Source organism: Zeus faber, assembly GCF_960531495.2.
Source record: "Zeus faber genome assembly, chromosome: 4".
NCBI lineage: Eukaryota > Metazoa > Chordata > Actinopteri > Zeiformes > Zeidae > Zeus > Zeus faber.
The window spans coordinates 24,210,041-24,231,378 of record NC_137191.1 but is presented as its reverse complement, the minus strand read 5'-3'; the positions used below and the strand labels follow the sequence as shown (position 1 = coordinate 24,231,378).

At 45.3% G+C, this 21,338-nt stretch overlaps 1 protein-coding gene across 1 annotated transcript in view; it reads left to right on the top strand.

Annotated features, from left to right (window-relative positions):
* adgrl3.1 (adhesion G protein-coupled receptor L3.1) overlaps positions 1–21,338 on the top strand; it is a 141,038-nt gene that overhangs the window by 106,152 nt on the left and 13,548 nt on the right. Inside the window, exons 12-19 of the mRNA XM_079999042.1 lie at positions 129–312; positions 6,103–6,225; positions 6,475–6,680; positions 7,455–7,631; positions 9,708–9,917; positions 13,007–13,227; positions 17,598–17,664; positions 19,871–19,962. Of these exons, the coding sequence (XP_079855168.1) occupies positions 129–312; positions 6,103–6,225; positions 6,475–6,680; positions 7,455–7,631; positions 9,708–9,917; positions 13,007–13,227; positions 17,598–17,664; positions 19,871–19,962 (1,280 nt within the window). The remainder of the gene's footprint in view (positions 1–128; positions 313–6,102; positions 6,226–6,474; positions 6,681–7,454; positions 7,632–9,707; positions 9,918–13,006; positions 13,228–17,597; positions 17,665–19,870; positions 19,963–21,338) is intronic.

Genomic DNA, 21,338 nt, shown 5'->3' with positions numbered 1-21,338 from the left:
GTTGCATCCTATTGACTGTTTCGACTGACTGCTGTCTGTATTTAATTTGGCTTAACCACGTATCTGTAACACGGTAAGCAGCGCTGCCTTGCTCCTGCCTGACCTCCATGTCTCCGCCGCCATGCCAGGCCATGGTGGAGACGGTGAACAACCTGCTCCAGCCTCGCGCCCACTCAGCCTGGAAGGAGCTGCCCACCAGCGAGCAGCTGCACTCGGCCACGCTGCTTCTGGACACCATGGAGGCCGGAGCCTTCATGTTGGCCGACAACCTGCTCAAGACCGACACGGTGCAGGAAACCGCCGACAACATCCGTGAGTACATTTGTTATTCTTCTTTGTTATCAGTAGGATTATACCGATGAACTACTGTAAGGTCCAAAAAGGGTACCAATTCGGCCACTGGAGACTGGGTGCTATAATAAGTAGTCAAACTTGAAAACCTTAGCCCCGCTGCCTTGTTTGACCTCGCGACCTGAAACTCGGTATATACATGTGCATCATTTCTCATTCTGAATAAATTAAGTTCAATAACGATGGCTGAGCTACATCGCTCCATGGCGGCATATAGCAGCAGGGCGCTGACCACTGAACTGATTGACCTGGGGCTATGAAATTTGGCATCTTAACCATCCACGTACCTTTTGAGGCTCAACTGGGAACTGCACGTGGTCTGTTGGCGTCGTGATGGTTCCCTCAAACCTGCAGCACGATGCGAGGCCTGGTGGACGAGGCACACCACAGCATTTCAGTGCAATTTCCTTTGGTCAAGAGCAGAGTTTACGCTTTCGCCGACCGAAAAATGGGGATTATTCTGTGTGTCGGCTTCGAATCGGCCTCGATTTAATACCGAAGGTCACGGTGAAGGACACAATTTCCATGCCGTGGGCCCTCAGCCTTTTTTGTGGATATTTCTCCGCTTTGAATCAGACTGCGTTTTCCTCTTGCTGTTTGAACCTAATATTTGTAGCGTTTTCAAGTTGTGGCGCTATGTTTAACAGCCTTAATGAGTCCTTACTCATCACCATAATTCCCCTTGTTTTCCCGTCCTTATTTAGCCGGCGCAATAACCGCATTCCCCCATGAGGGCATTAATAAAGCTTAATCTAAAATGGCACCTTATTAGTTTTGTTGCAAGACAAATTTCTTTGCTATTTCACAGAGGGTCCCTCTCTATTCTAATGCAATCCTTTATTGGTTTTCATGTTTTACATATTGTTTTGGAAGCGAGCGCTTAAATGTCAGTTATTTTCCTACTGCTGTACGCCGCAATATATACATTATTACAGCCTGAGTCGGAGATGAAAACAGATGTACTGTCTGTATCAAAGGCAGCTGGCCCTCATGTGCGTTTCATAATACCAGGGACAAAGTAAATAGTGCTACCTGGATCCACAGCGCTGCCAGCAATAACATCAGCCCACACGTAAGCAATAACAGGCGAATGGACGTAGTGGGAAGTAGGGCAGAATAATGCTGAAAATTCATTGCTGGTAGGGGGGATACTTGAGGGGTGGCGGGAGCAAGAGGGGAAGGAGAAACATATGCGTTTGCGGGATTATCGTGCACACACAGGGCTAAGCTGAAACATATCTGAGTGGGAGCAACAAGGTGTGCAAGAGAGGGAGGCAGGAGCGGGAGCTGTACGTCAGCGATAACATACAGGCGGCTGAACAATAATGACGTTGCTTACTGTCTCAAAGACTCCCGGTTCCTCCAAGGGGTTCGACTGTACCGCATCCGCCGGGCCGCCGCGATCCATTATGGATGGGATATGCAAAGACAACAGGAGCTTGGAAGTACGGAGGCCTTGGTTTTGTCCATAATCGACCAACCTTATACAGTATGAAATACCAACCGGCCGGTGAAGAGGCACGCATGTCCTGTCAGTTGGAAGTAAAAATGCCATAAAAACAGAGTGCGCTGGTAAACATCTCCTATTCAACACTTAGAGGAGTAAAGTAATTGATTTTAAATGTGCTCAAGCATCCATTGGTTAATATTGTTGGACGTGTCCAGTTGTGGTTGGACTAACCCAGTGGTTCTCATTGTTACGTGCGGGGATAACTGAAACCGTTCACCCTTCACCGTTATTTCTCTTACAATACGTTAGCGGCATTAGATCTACGATAATGGCTGTTTTGATCCTAGTTTCACTGTTATGTCCCGAACTACAGTACAGACAGGTGTGGAAGTTTGAGACTAAATCATATCAAAGAATATAAATCTTCTCCGAACGGGGTCCCAAAGACAAAATCTCATCAAAAGGGATCCTTGGCATAATGCATATCAAAACGAGGGTCCTGGGCCTCTACAAAGTGATCGCACGAACTCAAGGTGAGTTCAAAAACGTGCCACTCATAGAGATGATCCCCACTCATACCAGACAAGGACAGCCCGTATGAAAAGCATGAAAACGCTTCGTTTGAGTGTTTGTTGGGTACAGCACCATCGGAAAATAACCAAACCGTGACGGGAACGACCGTGGCAGTGTGGAGCACCGTCGAGACCCGGAGGAGACGGCGGTTGGGACGGATCTGCTCAGCCTTCACGGGGGAGGTCATGATGGAGTGGGGGCCTGGGTGCGGGGGCTTCAAAAGGGGAAAACGGCGATGCCTCCACACTTAACAAGAGGCGGCGAACCTGGCCTTGAGGCCTTTAATACCAAGATAAATTGTTTACTCGAGACAATAATTCTTGTTTTCTTCTTTCTTCCCTCCGATCGTAGGCGGAATTGACAAAGCAGAACAAAGCCAGTTATAATGCCTTTGTGCACATTTGCTACCCCCGTACTCTATCTCTCTCTCTCTCTCTCTCTCTCTCTCTCTCCCTCTCTCTTCCATCTCTATCCTTTTGCCCTTCCTTGCTGATCCTCTCATCACCCGGGCCGTGGAACGAGGCATAAGACGCCCAACCACGCGCTTTTCCCCTTTATTCTCATTCTTCAAACGTCGCAACCTACTGGATGAGCGATCGCTTTGACCTGAACCGAGAGCAACACGTTCAGCTCCACCCTTCGTTGTTCTTTTCGCCAGAGCTCTTTTTTATTACTATTATTATTACCATTATTATTATTGTTATTATTATTTTAGATGATACTGGAAGCCGGCGAGGCTGGCAGGATACTGACTGACTGAGAAATAATGGTTTCGGCGGAGAACAGTGGAGTGGAATGAAATGGAGTGGAGAGTGTGGGTGTGTGAGGCAGGGTGAGAGATGGAGAACAGAAAGGAGTGGATTGGGATGGAACTGAACAAACCATAAATCACCTTTTTTTTCCTCCTCCTATGCATTTCCCTGCCATTGGGCAATGACGTCACAACATTTAATGGCTGCGTGACCTCCGACAGCCTTGCGCAGCATAACTCCCGCTTAAAAATAATAAAATAATAATAATAGTAATAATAATAATAATAATAAAAATATAATAAAAATAATAACAATAATAATAATAATAATAATATAGATAATAATAATAATAATAATAATAATAATAATAATAATAATAATAATAATAATAAATAAATAAATAAATAAATAAATAAAGAAGAAGAAGAAGGAGAAGAAGAAGAAGAAGGAGAAGAAGAAGAAGAAGAAGAAGAAGAAGAAGAAGAAGAAGAAGAACAATAAGATCATTTGATTTGAGTTTTTATGCGGATTGCCCTCGACAAAATGGCGGTGGTGATGATAGTCTTCATTCACAGTAGATAATTCCTGAGTTACCTTACATAACTTAAGACTTGTCTCTCCTCCAATTTAATTTTTCATTTTTTCTCCTCCCTCTCTCTCTATCGCTCTCTCTCCCCCCCGACGTGCCACATAGATACGGTTACATAAAGAGGCTCCTGCATTTCTGAAGAACTTGGAGCAGGCATCGTCTATTTTTATTTGTATTTTTCGAAGGGATGGGTGGATGGAAGGGGTTGGTCCCCTCATTCCGCTTCTCTTCTCTTTGTGTTGTTAATCTTCCCTCATGGCTAATCCAGTGGGCAGATCCTCCGCGATTATCTTTCTCTTTATTCATAACTGGCCCTGGTACTGCCTCTCATCCCTCGATCTCTCTCCCTCTCTCTCTCTCTCTCTCTCTCTCTCTCTCTCTCTCCTTCCATCTTCTCTTCCCCATTTTTATTGTTTTTATTTAGGGGCGGGGGCGGGTTGAGGGGACTGAAGGAATCATCGGGATTCATTCTACGTGGCGATACGTTTAATACGATGCGCGTTTACTTCGGATGAATAGCGCCATCGGTATTAAAGAGTGTTTATTAATAGAACGCAAATGGATGGCAAGGTCTGAAGCCTCGCAGTGCCGCACGCGTCTGGTAAACAATAATGAACAAGCGCGTGTGTGTGAGGCAGAATCATCATGACGTCAGTGATGCTCTAACTGGGGTTTCGGACTCTGCGAGATTCGATACTGTGTGTGTGTGCGTGTGTGCATGTGTGTTTGTGTGCCTGTGTGTGTGTATGGGTACGGATTTAAGTCTATGTTTCTATGTGTGTGTGCATGTGCTACAGTGTCGACGAGTATGCGTGTGCGCGTGCGAATGAAACAAATCGAAGCCGCGATACACCCCTGGTGGCTCTAACCCCGCCCGCACACACCAGTGCAGGTGAGTGGATGGACGGGCCAAACAAAAAGAAAATTGCAAATCGTTCTCATTTCTCCAAAATCCCTTCCATGTTAAAATCTACCCCGATATTATAATTTGTCTGAAAATGTTATTGACGTTGCCTGATGAAAACAGAATCACATTTTTGCGCTTCAAAAAAAGCTCTGTGTGAGTGAGTGGATGGGGGTCTTCCCGAATGGCCGGCAGGACACTTCACTGTCGTTGTGTGCTGTCGTTGTTCGCGCTTCCTTCCATTATTTGCGTATCGCTCCTCATATTTCCGTCCACCTGTCCTTCTCCTCCTCCTCTGTTCCTCCGCTCGTGCAACAGTCTGCTTCAAGTCGTAGGGAGCACGCTCTGCTCTCTCTTGTATCTCGTGTCTTGCAGCCTTTCGTCCTCCTCCCCTCTGCGTACAGAGTCTCCCCCTTTATCTCCCCCCGTCCTCCCCGCAAAATTCCCCCCTTCCCTCTTCCACCACGCTCCATCCCCCGACCCTGATCCTATTCCATCAGCGGAGCGATCCCATCCTTTTTTAAACGTTTGGGCAGCCGGGAAATAGGCGACAGCAGTATGTCAAACGTAATTAGCTCTTAATTAAGAACTTTTATCCGGTATGTTACGCCCGTGATGCTGAATGTGTGAAGGAGCCCGGACAGTGAAAGCAGATACCTGCAACACGAGAGAGAGAGAGAGAGAAAGAGCAAAGCTTATCTATAAGCTACCTTGCTGATTTGGAGCGGTTGCCTGGAGACACCGTCCCTTTTTTTTTGTTTTTTTTTTCAAAAGCAGAAGTACGTATACTGCATTGTTTTACGCTCGCTTTTTATTTTTAGAAAATACTGTTCTTGCAACAAGGCAGCCTCAGTGTTTGTCGTCAGAAGTAAGGAAAGCATACACGTAAATGCATCAACTTTTTACGTTCCAAGGCATTATGTATTGGGTTAAATATTGGAATAACACAGAATAATGCAAAAATAAATTATGTAAGGTGAATGGAAAAAATTGTTGATAAGTAGCATAAGTAGTTATAAAGGAGTTAGAATTTTATTTTTTATTCATTTTGTTTAATTATTATTATTGGTATATGTATTTTTTCAGTTTAATTGTTTTTGTTTTATTTATTTGGAATTAATTTATTTATATTTTCATTGTTTTTATTTTCATTATTTATTTATTTATTTATTATTGTTTTACTCCTTTTTTTTCCTCACTATACTTGGAAAGTATGTGGAGAGTTAGACTTAATTTGGACATTTATTCCCTTACTGAAGCTAGAGGGATTCAGGATTCAGACTTGGGGATTAATGTTGTCAGCTTGGCACACAAAAAGATGATAATACGGTTATAAAGAGATGACGTGTGAAAGAGACGTCACGGAATGCGGTTCGCTATGTCTTCATATTAAGAATGTGTGTGTCTGCGTGTGTGTGTGTGTGTGTGTGTGTGTGTGTGTGTGTGTGTGTGTGTGTGTTTTGTGTGTATGCGCGTGTTTCAGAGCTGGAAGTGGCCAGAATGAGCACGGATGGGAACTTGGCAGACCGTACATTTCCTCAGTCTGAGCTACATGGAAACTCCATCCAGCTGTCAGCCAGCACTCTCAAACAGCATGGCAGAAACGGTACGGGAAAGAAATCTCTCTCTCTCTCTCTCTCTCTCTCTCTCTCTCTCTCTCTCTCTCTCTCTCTCTCTCTCTCTCTCTCTCTCTTCTGGCTCCGTGCCATATCTCGCTCCCATGTTTTCTTTCCACCTGAAATCACTCCCTTCCGGCCCCACTCTCCCACCATCCCTCTCAGCCGTTCCCCCCAATGTGGTAACAGCCTCCGTCTCTCGCTCTCCCCCCCCCCCCCTGTTCTCTCCGTTCTTGCAGGTGAGATCCGGATGGCCTTCGTGCTGTACAGGAACCTGGGCGCCTACCTCTCCACGGAGAACGCCAGCGTGCGGCTGAGCAGCGAGGCCGTCTACCCCAACTACTCGGTGATCGTCAACTCGCCCGTCATCACAGCGTCCATCAACAAGGATAGCAACAAGGTTTACCTGTCCGAGCCCGTGGTCTTCACCGTCAAGCACCTGCAGGTGGGGAAAGGAAACACCTGGATACTGTTATGTGTAAAATAATATATTTAATATTGCATATTAAATTAATACATTCAATATATTATATAAAATTACATAATACATATATACATATATTACAATTATATCATATAAATTATGGTGAAAATAGTTGAGATGGAGAAACAGGGAACTGAATGAATAATTACTTACTTTTTTACTACTATATATATATATATATATAATGTTTTGAAAGTAGCTTTCCCCCAAACCTCTTCTTCGGTTGCGAACACACAGGCACATACACACACACTCACACACTCACACACACCCACACACACACACACACACACACACACACACACACACACACACACACACACACACACACACACACACACACACACACACACACACACACACACACAATCCCTCCTCCTCCCATAACAAACATGCACACACCGCGTTGTCACCTTCTGTGATGACTGCTTGTTTATTTGTTTCTGCTCTCTCACATTCTGTCCCTTCTGTTTGTTGCTGTTTGTGTGCTTGTGTGTGTGTGTGTGTGTGTGTGTGTGTGTGTGTGTGTGTGTGTGTGTCTGTGTGTGTGTTTGTCTTTGTCTTCCTCTCATCCATCCCTCCCTCCCTTCCTCCATCCATCTCCCCCTCTCTCCCCTGCCTGTTTTCTCACTGTCCTGACACCTCGCATGACCTCCCCCACCCTTCCTCTGTATCACCTCCCCATGACTAACTCCCTAATCTGTTCCCTGTCTCCCCCCCCTCCCTCCCTTCCAGCATTCGGAGGAGAACTTCAATCCCAACTGTTCCTTCTGGAGCTACTCCAAGCGCACCATGACGGGCTTCTGGTCCACGCAGGACTGCCGCCTGCTGGCCACCAACCGCACGCACACCACCTGCTCGTGCACGCACCTGACCAGCTTCGCCGTCCTCATGGCGCACATGGAGGTCAAGGTAGGAGGGGCCATCGGCGGGGCGCTGTTCATCATTTGATTAGTTGGGGCTGTCACGGGTCAGGAGGAGCAGCCAGAGAGGGTGAGGAGAAAAGGGGGAAGCAACTGGAACGGGATACTGACCAGATACATGACCAGTACTTGTCGTGGTACTGCAGCACATGCTATAACGTAGCGTGGGTAAGGGATAATGTGCAGCCAGCCGGCCAGTATCACAAAACAACTCCCTGACCATCTTGTGCTTACTGTCTGGTTGCCTCGTTGTTAACCCTAACGCCATCAAAAATGGTGAACAAAATGAGAATATCAAAATATATTTTAATGACATAGGATGATTACCACTCGATTATAAAATGTTCGAAATTCGGCAACCACTTTGTCAGTCTTGGCAACCGACAGCCCGATGCGCAGTTGCCAACTTGGTGACCGCTTCTCGAAGTTTGCGTCGGAGCCCTGCCTTGAAGCGTTTGGCCCGTTTCTGAAATGCTACACCTTCAATATTTTCTCAATATCTTTTTTTTGCCATCTCCGCTGAGCAGGCAGTGCGGGGTAGATAAAATAAATCTCAGCCGGCTGCTCTGCCTCCACGACGTGTTACGAAACCAAAACAAAGCGCGTGAAACTAAAGTGGGCATGACTATTTGAAACAAAAGAAAACACAGTGGAAGTGAAATGCATTTGTCAAGTTGCGTAGCAAAGAAACGCCAGCGAAGGGTAAAAAGCCGACTGAGAAGCACACACAGAGCTTTTCCTAAAACAAGCCTGAACCGGGGCTTTGGCTTTCCCCCGCAGGTGACACCTCAAAGAGGGGGATGAAGAGCAACGTGCGCTTCATGTGTTTTTGCTGGAAAGGGGGTTGGTACAGTCAGGGGAAACAACGGGGGAAAACGCTGCACAGATCACCTTTAAAATATCACCGAGACCTCTGCGCAAATCCATGAGCTTGTGTTAGATAAGCCTCAAAGACGCAGAGTTCCTCTTCTGCCGTAAACTCATGACGCGCCGCCCCCCCGCCCACTCCCCCCCCCCCCCTCCCTCTCGGTCTGCTGCCTCAGAACGGGGGGTCACGGTCAGAGCGGCTCAGCGGCCGCGTGAGAGCTCCGGGGTCGGGGTCGGCGCAGCGGATCTATCGGCGCTCTGCGTGGCTGAATGCCGCTCCAGACACTGATGGATAGAGCAGCTAGAGCCGAGCCACACAGCGTGGCACAGAGCGCTCAGAGACACTGGAGGGGAGCTGCTGATGTGTAGCGATGACAAATAGGGGGTATATATATATAAGTGTATTTATATATACAGTATATATATATATATATATATATATATATATATAGATATAGAGAGAGAAAGAGAGAGAGAGAGAGAGAGATATGTCACAATCTTTACGTAAAGGCTTGATTGCAATTATTTGAGCTGACCACATGTTTCCATGTCGTGCGTCCATCCAAATTGAAAGGGAAATTTTGGCCCTAGAAATGTTGCGACAATTTCAATTTGAATTTTGCGCTTTTGCGTCAAATTTTCATGTTCCATTGTCAATAAATGGTGTTTCCTGATGAGGCGGATGTGTATTAATAATGTATTACAAACTTTAGTATACTGTCATAGCGGTATAAACAATTACACAAAGTCAATTGCGATTATTTGTATGACAATTAATCACCAATTTTTATGTTCCTGTCTATTTAAAAGGCGTAGCAATCTAAAAAAGTAATAATAATACACAAATATACAAAATATACTGTACATACAACCTGATCAATTAAAGGGCTTAAATATAGTGGTGAACATCCTGTGCAGATAATAAATATGTATGCAAAATATGAACACGGATGTCAATGGGCAGTTATAGAGTTTAATTATTTATATTTTCAATATAATGCATGTTATATTGCCAGCATATTGCATGTCTGTCAATGGATGGATGGATGGATGGATGGATAGATAGATAGATAGATAGATAGATAGATAGATAGATAGATAGATAGATAGATAGATAGATACAGTAGATAGTGGTCACAAATGCTCATCAGATCCTTCTCCATCATATTTACCTTGGCCCTTCTCCGCTTGCCTCTAGAAAGCGGACAGCATGCACGACCTGCTGCTGGATGTGATCACCTGGGTGGGCATCCTGCTGTCGCTGGTCTGCCTGCTCATCTGCATCTTCACCTTCTGCTTCTTCCGCGGGCTGCAGAGCGACCGCAACACCATCCACAAGAACCTCTGCATCAGCCTCTTCATCGCTGAGTCGCTCTTCCTGGTGGGGATCAACCGGGCTGACCAGCCGGTAAGAGTGCTCGCTTCCAGCCTGTAGGACTCCTGAGTGTGCGTTTACAATCCTGATCATACAATTTACATGTGTGTGGACCTATGCACATGTGTTTCTGGGGTAACTTTCTGGGGCAGTAGCTGAGGAGGTAGAGCAGGTCGCCTTGTAAGCAAAAGGTTGCTGATTCAATCCCAGGCTCCTCCTGCTAGCGTGTCCTTGAGGAAGACACTTAACTCCCGAACTACTCCCTGGGCGCCTCTACATGGCAGCGCACTGCTCCTAGATACATCAGATACTAGGATGGGTGAATGCAGAAAAATTGTGAATTTCCATGTTGTGGGACTGATAAGGGTATATAAATAAAAAAAATATGACTTAAAACAAATGTTTGCACTAGTATGTCAGAATTAGAATCTGTTGATTTGACCAAGTACATTTGTTGTGGTAAGGGTTGGTGCATTGCTGTGCAGAAACTTTGCATAAGAAAGCTTAACAGAAGAAAAAAAAATAGCCATATAAAAGACTAACATAGCCAAATATGTAGAAAATGCGATTCTATGCACAGGAAAAATTACATTTAAACACTACGCCGAGTGTCCATGTATATGGTACAAACAAGTATATTATCGCTATATCGCTATCTATCTATCTTTATACCACAGCATGGCTGTGGTATAAAATATAAATATAGATTGCATATACTCTAGGATTGCTGAATATATATGTATAAAATAACACAGGCATGGAAAACAATAAATGACAAGGTCTAAATTAATTAATTAATAAATAAATTAATAAATTATGAATTATTACTAAGTTATTACAGTGCCTTCAACGCTATTACAGTGTGTGTTCCTTTTGCAATCAATGTCGCACGGCTGATCAGCACCATGTGTTTGCTAGTCCCGGTGCTATTTCAGTGCGTGCGTGTGGGGGTGGAGGTGCAAGCAGGCGGAGCTGCTTCCTTTAGCTCCTCCGCCTCCTCCAGTCTCTTCAGGACTGAAGATTACATTGGGCCCAGCACTCGATGAGAAAACATTGTTATTGCAAATAAATAGACAAAAACTATATCAATGACAATTGTGTTTTGGCGTGGAGTGTGTGTGTGTGTGTGTGTGTGTGTGTGTGTGTGTGTGTGTGTGTGTGTGTGTGTGTGTGTGTGTGTGTGTGTGTGTGCCTCACCCTCTGATTAATTACTGATGACTATGTGTGACCTCCATTAACTTCTTCAGCGTCACTTAGCTCAGCGCCGGCTCGCCAATAATTCCAGCTGGTAAACTAAATTACTTTGTTTAAGCAGACACTCTTTTACCTGGATGTATGAATGTGTGTGTGTGTGTGTGTGTGTGTGTGTGTGTGTGTGTGTGTGTGTGTGTGTGTGTGTGTGTGTGTGTGTGTGTGTGTGTGTGTGTGTGTGCTTGCGCACACACGCGCGTGCTTGAAAGCCACGCTGTGCGATCATTAGAAATGGAAATGAGTGACTCCCTCTCCCCCTAAACTCATTGTCTTTCAGACACTGGGTAATTGTCTCTCGCTGCAGAGCGTTCCATTAGAGAGCGGTGTCTGTTGCTTTAATCACGTTGCAGCGACTCTTTCGATAGGCACGCCGGCTCCGAGGTGACGCCTGCCGCCGCCACCCGTCTCCATCCTTGACTTTTTCTATTAAGCCCTCCCCTCTAATGCAGGTCTAATTTGTTGGCTAAATTGCTGACACAGTGTTTTTTTCTTTCTAAGACTTAGGATTTCAATTCCTGAATGTTCTGCTCGGTATTCTGTATTCTGTGAGCGCAGATTTTATTCATAGCGATCTGCTATAAGTGATGTGGACACACACGATTTAAAAGTTGAATTGTTCTGGTCTACAACATTATGTGACCCACCGCAGGGAAACCCGTATAGTTCTGTTTGGGCGAGATCACGTCCAATTGTCAATACATGGAAAACAATGCAATTTAAGAGTAGAATACATGCATATACTATGAAACAGTATATTTACTGTATAATAGTTACTAATTACTAACCTACTAATCAATAAATTATCCTGGTAAATTATATATATTAATATAATGTATATAATATAATTTAATGTGATATAATATAATATAATATAATATAATATAATATAATATAATATAATATAATATAATATAATAATAATAATAATATAATATAATGTGATATAATATAATATAATATAATATAATAATAATATAATATTATAATAATACAATTTAATATAATAATAATATATATAATATAATAATAATATTATAATAGAACATAATAATAACATATTTTAATATAATAATAATAATGTATACAGTATATAATATAAGCATTTTTGTTGTGTATTTGAAATGCTGTTTATTGTAGTGTAACAATATCTCTAAACCCACATACAATGTGATTAATTTCATTGGTTTGAGTTTTACACAAAAACTGTTCAGCAAAGAGCTCTAGAATCCTTGTTGGACGCTTTTCCCCCAATGCCAGATGTGTTGAAAGGGTGACTGTGAAATGAAATTAAATATGATGGAGGTTGAACCGACTGAGCGACTGTCGCGTATCTTCAACTCCTTTAGTCAAGTCAAGTTTGTTAATATACAGTCCTCACATGAGACCAACTTGAACTTTAATTCAATAACTTTAGGTTAGGTTGATATCATACAGCCTCACAATACTATATTACAAACGAGTAATCAAAACCTCGATTCAGAATAGCGATTTGTGGTTTTCACTTCCGGAAACTCACTGTTGAGCTCCATTACAATAATATTTTACAGTGAACAAACCGTATTTACCGTATTTGTTTTTTCTCAAATCCATCAACAAGACCCATTGTTACTTATTATCATCCAGTGTATAACTGCATTTTCTTTCCTACGCCCACATGCTTTCAGTATTTTGGTCAAGAGATAAATGAGCAGATTATCCCAGTCTGGATCACATCCTCCTCTCTCCTGCAGTGTTTGTGGCTTGGTGCCAGATCCTCGCCCCGCGGCCCTGCACGGCACTTGACCACCAGATTACGTTTCCCGACGAGGGCTCGTGGCTCCGTTCCACGGTTAACGCGTCTTCCTCCCGCTCTTCTCGCCCTCCTTCTGCAGATCGCCTGTGCGGTGTTTGCGGCACTGCTCCACTTCTTCTTCTTGGCAGCCTTCACCTGGATGTTCCTGGAAGGTGTGCAGCTGTACATCATGCTGGTGGAGGTGTTTGAGAGCGAGCACTCCAGGACCAAGTACTTCTACCTGGCGGGCTACGGAGTCCCCGCCATCATTGTGGCCGTGTCGGCGGCCGTGGACTACAGGAGCTACGGCACCGACCGAGTGTGAGTACATGAGTGGAGGAGGAGAAGGGAAGAAGGGTTCTTTTCAATCCAGAATTGGACCACTTTCATATGTGGTCCTAGGTTGGATACAGGTCTGATTTCTTTGCAATGCAACCTCTGAACAGTCAAATCGGAATTCATGCGACTTTTATGTCACTCTGGAGCAGGGGTTCCCAGTCTTTTTATTATCACGGACCGGACTGCAGTGCACAAAATGTTGACAAAGGGACACAAAAAAAAAATGTACCCGTGTGTTACGAGAATAAATTTGGAATTCCGCCTCCGACTTGGGGGCCGGCGAGCGGAGAAAGGTGCACCACGGCCGCCTTACCGCAGCACCGGCACCTGCACCGGGAAAATAAATAAATAGACAGATAAATAGGCCGCATCGATGCTCGCCGCGTTTTATGAATAGCAGCGGATATAAAATTGTGTGTGTGGGTGTGTGTGTGTGTGTGTGTGTGTGTGTGTGTGTGTGTGTGTGTGTGTGTGTGTGTGTGTTTGTGTGTGTGAGTGTCCTCTGAGGGAGCGATCGGGGAACAATTTGCACAACAATTATTTTACTACATTTCGTTATTGAACGAAACAAGAAAGCACCGCGCCCTGTCTTGCCTGCTTGAGCCGAGGTACACGGTCCAACGGCGCCCGACAGCCACCGGGCCGTGGGCCGTGCCGGGTCGCGTTGCATTTTCCCGCCATGTTCACTTCCGTACGACAGCGTGCTGCGTGTGACGTCTTTGCTATTTGTGCGCATCCAGGTCAGTTGAGGAGAGTGACCCTGTTCACACTGGAATGTGATATTGGCCACATTTACAAAATAATGTGAACAGCCAAACAAAAAAGCAGTAAGATTGAAAGTGAGCACTAAGGCTTGCAGTGTGAATGTAGCCTTAGTGGAGTGCTGCCCTTGGCAATGCCCAGCACTGCAAACCATCAAAGTACAAACCACTTTGAACTTTGGCCAAAGTTCAAGTGCCTAGAACTTCCTTCAGCTTTGGTCGACATTCAACCGCCTTAAAGTTTTGGCCATTCCCAGTAATTACTGACTAATTACAACTAATTACTAATTAGTGCTGAAAAAATACCATGAAAAGTAGAAGAGAATTAAATGAAATCAAATCTGATTATCACTGGCAAGTCATTGAGTTCTGTGGCCTTAACAGTGTTGGATGGTAATACAGGCTGCTCTCCACACAAACTGCCGTATCGCAGGCTCAGAGCTCTCTCCCCTAGACGTTCACCAGGAAAGCTGTTTGTGAACACTGGCTTGTCATTTCAAAATCATTGTCATAGTTCATGGGTTCATAACCCTACTTCAGCGAGGCTAAAGTAGGGTTACGTTACTCGACCAAAGGTCCCTCGTACTCGCAAAGTATTGTGAGCATCTTTTTACAGTTCCCCGATCATTCTATTAAGATAACGACACATCGTCTTATTGCATCATTGGCTTTGCATGATATTTGGACAGCAGGGTTAGTGATAATGTCATTGTAGCCCCTTGCGAGGCGCATACTGTAGTGCCTGTTATCAAATCGCAACGACAATAAAAGAAAACAATGCCCAACGCGGGCCTGGACTTTATTCTCCTTAGCTCGTCATGTGTAGGCGGCTTTACTCGGGCGACGTCAGGGGCCGCACCGCGGGGATAGAAGGATTGGGAGGAGTTGGAGAATGGCAGGGGAGTGCAGGGGGGCATAAGGGATAAAAGGCAGGCGATGGAAAAAGCGGTGCAGAGTGCCTGCTGTCATCGTGGCCGCTGACCGCTGTGGCCGACTGCTGCGCGAGGGCTCGAATGTGTCAAAGTGTGAATTCGGGTGGGGATTGAAAGGGGGGAGGATGAAAGGAGATGAGGATAGTGGAGCAGAACAGATCGAGGGAGGAGAGGGAGCATATGAGTAGGAGAAGGGAGTGAGGGAGTGCTGTCTACCTGGCTTCCCCCAAGGAAGGGAGATGTGCTATAGTGACACCGGCATGCCTGACCTGTCAGCCTCAGTCACGGCGCGAAGACAATTTCATTTATTTGAAGCACATGCACAATGGTCTGCCCACAAACAGGCAATATAAGGGACCGGCGCACATATAACGTTATATAACCTTAAACACATGCGTGACCTGACCATTCCATTAGCGTGAGGAATCCAGGCAAAGCAGGACCAGATTTTATCCGCTCGCTCAACACACATACATTCCGGATGCATATATGCATGTGCGTAGAATGAGGACATCCGATAGAAAAGGCCTCCTGCTCTTCCCGCTCTTTTCTATTGCGCAGCCATAATCGTCTGCCTGTCGCTAATGAACGGGATCCGGAAGGGCTCGGACTCTAGGCGCCTTCAGAAGTCCTACATTAGATAAACTCTTTTCTGCATCATCTATAAATGAGTGTCTGTCAAGAACTCTCTGTAAGGAGGGCAAAAAATAAAAGAAAAGAAATGGCAGCACACTATAGGACTGATAAATCATTCAGGCTCGCATGTGGCTCCGGGGGCCTTTGTAGCTCGGGACTTGCAGCTCCTCACCTCGTGGAAGTTTGATGACTGGGAATGAGTTGAATTTAGCAGCATTTAGCCGTCAAGCCACACCAATCTGGATGCCACTTAGATCAATATTTCATGCCGGGACAATCATTAAAACATGAGAGTCTGAATGCCAAGCATTGGGTAAATAATCAGACTGCATAGCATTAGCGAGCGAGCGGATTCATTCACGCCATGAAGACAATGGTTACGTTTGGCGTTAGAGTTGTTTTTCTGATCATTTTATTTAGGAGGCAACAGATGCATCAAGTCAGAAAATAGCTCAGTATGGGTTATTATAACACTTATCACGGTAGGGGTGTAAGAATTGTGTTGGACTATCAGCTTTTTTGTTGGTAAAAATAAAGTTTTTGAAAACCAAATGTGTCCTGGCTTAAAAAAAAACCACACAGAACCTGTGTTGTATCAAAGAGCCTTTATACAAAAGAAACTAACTACAAGTAAAAAAAAAAAAAAAAAAAAAAAAAAGAGTTGAAAGTAAGTTTTTATGACTCATTTATCACAACGGGCTTGAAAATGGCATCGCTCGTCATTTTTGACACAACACATAGAGATTCATACTCGTGTGAAATATCATCTGCCGTCCCCGCTGTTTCACGTATCACTCCCATCTCATCCCATATCATCTCCCCGACCGCTGCCCTCCGGAAACTTACCGGTGGCATTCAGTCCCACTCACAGCCCCCCCACCGTAATGAATGCAACGGCTATGACTTAGCAGAGGAGCCCCTTAATGGAGGATGCAGTGACACAGCCAGGGACCCGTAATGGAGGACCCTCTAATGTGCTGGGAAATTGAAAGATTAATAATTCAAACGCGGCTGGTCATGAATCAGTCGGCCATTTATTTATTTATTTATTTATTTTTGCCACGGTAGGTTTTTCTTTTTTTTGGGGGGGGTGGGGGGAGGGTTAGGGGGCCTGTCGTGGTGGTGGTGGTGGTGGTGGTCCGACCTCAGCGGAGGTCAGTTGGGGTTGTTTTTTTTTTAAGTCCTGAGATGTTTGAGGTGATATAGTTTCCTTTTTTACTACCGGCGCTGACCTTGTAGTGCCGCCTGCCGAGCATCTGCCTGTATATCGTGCGCGCACATGCACCGCCGTATGATTCATTTCTAGGCGCGTGCACGCGTCCTGCGCTTCTTCCCGAACTTCTCCTCTAACCTCGCTCTAGTCCATAAATAGTCCCTGGTACACATCTCGGTGGCCGTAACTCAGTATTCAAATGAACACATCCATGTCATATTTCGGCGACTGCGGGACGCCGCCGCGTCGTATATCTGAGTGCTGGGGGGGGTTATTTATCACAGCCGCTGTCCCTCCCCCCCCTGCGGCACTGATGTATGTGGTGTGCAGGTGTATGTGTGTTTTTGTACGTGTGATTTCTTTGTGTCCCTGTGGTCAGCCCGCGCTGTCCTCTTCATGCCTTTCACCCGTCGTCATTTCATTCTGTGGTTTCATTCTCTCTCTCTCTCTCTCTCTCTCTCTCTCTCCATCTTAATGTGTTTGATATGTTGTATGTTCCCCTTTTCCTCTCTCTCTCTCTCTCTCTCTCCGTGTGTGTGTGTTTGATGTATGTCCTGTCCTCCGATGGTTAATCTTCCCCCTCCTCACATTCTTCTCAGTGGCTCGGGCATGTTTTTAATCCCCAGGCCTCCTCGCTCTCCCTCTGTTTCTAATGTATGACCTCTCTTTCTCTCTCTCTCTCTCTCTCTCTCTCTCTCTCTCTCTCTCTCTCTCTCCCCGCTCCCTCTCCCTCTTTCTCCCCCTCCTTCTCTCTCTCTCTCTCTCTCTCTCTCTCTCTCTCTCTCTCTCTCTCTCTCTCTCTCTCTCTAGGTGCTGGCTGAGGTTGGACACATACTTTATCTGGAGTTTTATAGGCCCCGCCACCCTCATCATTATGGTGAGAGTCACACGGACGTGCACACACACACACACACACACACACACACACACACACACACACACACACTAACACACACCATGCCTGTCGGAGGAAATAGGACCACATGTGCTGGGGGAGAGAGAGAGGGTGCCACATGTGTACAGGCATGCGGGAGCGATGGTTTACGATAAGTTGTAAGTTAATCTCCTCAAAGGTTTGGCCGAGTTCCGCAGCCTTAAAAAGTGCCGGCATAACTTTAGGTGTGTAATTCCCTCTCGTGGATTAACTCCTCGAAAAAGCGACGCTCGCATCGGAACGTGCCGATAATCTTAACAGGGGCCACACACGCCGCACGCCAACGACTTGCACAGGTCTGTAGGCTTTATCGGAAAAAAAACATAAACCAACACGTATCCGTCGAATGATCGTTCAGACTGACTCACATCCGTATATACTGTACAGTATAGCTCTGTCTTCCCGGTCCATGGCTCATATATCCACCGCACGATACTATGTTTTCACTGTACTCCTTATAGCAGTGTCCAATTACAAGTGTACATACATGGCGCGCGGAGGTAGAAAACAGATTGTCAGGCTCAGCAGTGGTTTTCCACAAGCTGTCAAGGAACCCGTGCATCATCGCTGGGGCTTCGCTGCAGCCCCGACGCGTCACACCTCATACAATTAAAACAGAGACAGAAATAGACACAATGGCCCAGACAAAATGACAGACAGACAGACAGACAGAGAGACGGGAAGACAGGCGATCAGATAGACAGCCATTGAGACTGACCACCTGGCAGACAGCCAATGCAGAAAAGAGAGGGAACGGTAAAAAGGGAGCGGGAGCACAGGGACATGTTGCCAATTAGGTGAATGTCAGCATGTACCGTAGCGAGCATTATAGAAATGTCAGGCAGGCGCTGGCTGATCTAACTAAGACTGTGAGGTGGCGTAGGTGAGACTTTAAGGCGATTTGAAGACGACTCGGCTGCCGCCGGCGCTGCTGACTCCTACAGCCTTGGAGACACAGCGGTCCGGATGACGCTCCTTTTTCCTCCCTGCTGTACATCCTTTAGTAGAGTGGGTCCTGCATTTACCAACAGCACAATTAGAGCACGAGTGTTGCCGGGGTGGCGGGGCGCTTGGTGGGTTGCTGCGGGGATGTGGTTCGCCAGGCAGCGACCGGCTGGGCCCCCTGCCGGCTGGGTCCGGGTCCTGCAGCTTGCCCCTGGTGCCGGGTGCGGTGCAGGAGGCGGCTGCTGGCCTTTCTCCCACTGCGTGGCTTCTCTGCTGCGGGTGCCCTGGGTGCTGGCGGTGGTGGAGGGGCCACATATCTGGCAGTCTGCGGCCGTTGGTGGAGGGGGATGGGCTGACGTCGGGGTGGACTGACGTCGGGGTGTCGCATCATGCACAATTGACAACGTGGGTGAGCGCTCGGGCGTCTGGCCAGTGGGGTGCTAAAATATAATTCTGTCCTCATACACCAAAACTAATTGGGACAAGTCCCCTGCACTCAACGGTGGACACATCACACACACATACACACATGTTTTGTCCATACTGTTTCTATGGTCTTTCTATTCCAGGTACATGTTGCTGTTTGTTTCGATGTGTATTTGTCTAACCCGTGGTGATTCTCCCCCTCTTGAAGAAGAAATGATGATTAGTTGTTCAATGACCAAAACATGCTTTGCTTCTCCGAAAGAGGAGGATTGATGTCTTTCTTGTGTGACACAAAAGCTGTGCTGTGCCACAGGACAGAGTTATTGCAGAAGTTCTTGATGATTCAAGAACGAATAGAGAGTTGCATTGCGGGTTGATAACTTGAACTCCACTTGCAGACTAACTCCGTCCAAGATGTAATAGCATACAAATACTCTGTGTTATATGCCCAGCATGCTGACAGCACAGGTTTAAAAAAAAAAAAAAGGGAGTGAAAGTGAGTGAAAAAACTGTTGGTTCCAGTGTCTAAAAGTCGAAGCTTAATGGGTGTAATGGCTATGGTGCTGGTGCCAGAGCCGCAGCTATTTTGAGCAAATAAAAAGGAAGTAGATTGTGCGGTGATATTTGTCCCAGGCCAATTACTGCTGCGAGAGACAATGAAATGATATGCACTATGTGTTACCAGATTGTTATTGTAACACTGTGTCTGTAATTAGGCTGGTTGATATGGAATATTAACTTGTTTGTGTGTGTGTGTGTGTGTGTGTCTATGTTTCAGCTCAATGTAATCTTCCTGGGTATCGCTCTCTATAAGATGTTCCACCACACTGCAATTCTCAAACCAGACTCTGGTTGTCTGGACAACATCAAGTAAGTGCCTGCCTGCCTTTCTTCATGTCAGTGCAACCAGCTATGTGTGTGTGTGTGTGTGTGTGTGTGTGCGTGCGTGCGTGCGTGCGTGCGTGCGTGCGTGCGTGCGTGCGTGCGTGCGTGCGTGCGTGTGTGCATGTGTGCTGTTATGATCATGATATTTTAGTTCAGTCTGTGATTAATTGTTGTACAAATAATTGCAATTAACAATTTAATTCTACTTTTTGTGCTTTTTATGCCACTTTGTAATAGTGTAATAATAACATATGGAATGCAGCTAAAATCCGCCCTTAAAAATGGATGGGAGCATGCGATTGTTGAATCTTAACGGTTTTACAAAATGATCGCGATTGTCTCCAATAATTGCAATTGTGTGTCGTAACTGTGACATCATGTGTGTGTGTGTGTGTGACTGACATGTTGGCGTGCTACAGCCAATCCTTCATTTGTTTTTTTCTTTCATATTTACATGTTGCGCGAGGCGATTTTCACCTCTATTTGACGTCATTACAAGACAGTATTTATTCAAGCCATCGTTTTATTATTCCCACTCATGTCGCCGGTTGTCATATAAAACCGGAGAAGGCCGCTGATATATGACTTCAGACCCCTGCTGAACACAGGGTCTCTGCCCGCTAAGCTAACTAATCAGGATTCCCTGATTCCCTTCCAATATGGCTCAGACGAAAAGAAAGGGCTTAGTCTAATTCAGACAATATGGCCACGACTCGGGGCTCAACGCCTTAAGAGAAGCAAGGCCCGGAATAATGTGTGTGTGTGTGTGTGTGTATTTAAATATATATATATAAATATACATATACATATATAAATGTATATGCATATATATACATATATACATATACATATACATATACTTATACATATACATATACATATATGTAAATGTATATGCATGTATACTTTTTTTTTAATATACATATATATTTATATTTACACAGTATATACACATCACCCAACTTTGATTTAGCATTTAAACTTCCCTGAGAGCGGTTTAGAGCTGGGGCATCGAGCAGAAACATACACCATCTGATGATGTGCGTATCTGATGTGCGGTTCAGTGAAGGTCAATTTGGAAAGGCCCGATGAAACGAGGAAAACCAAAAGCACGGAACCGCCATTATCTTTGCGTTATTTCCTTTCGTTTCCTTGGCGTCGAGCTCTGACGTCCTCTGTCGCTGAAGCTCGAAGCTTTTAATCTGTTTCGCTTCGTTACTCGTGTCTTGCTGTCGCTCACGTGTTCACTCATCACCGTCATCGCGCTCATTGTCTTATCTTTCTTTTTTTCTTTCCCTTCTTTTGTTTTCTTTTGTCTCTTTTGACCCCCAAGCCATCTTAAGTTGTCTACTTTGTTGTGG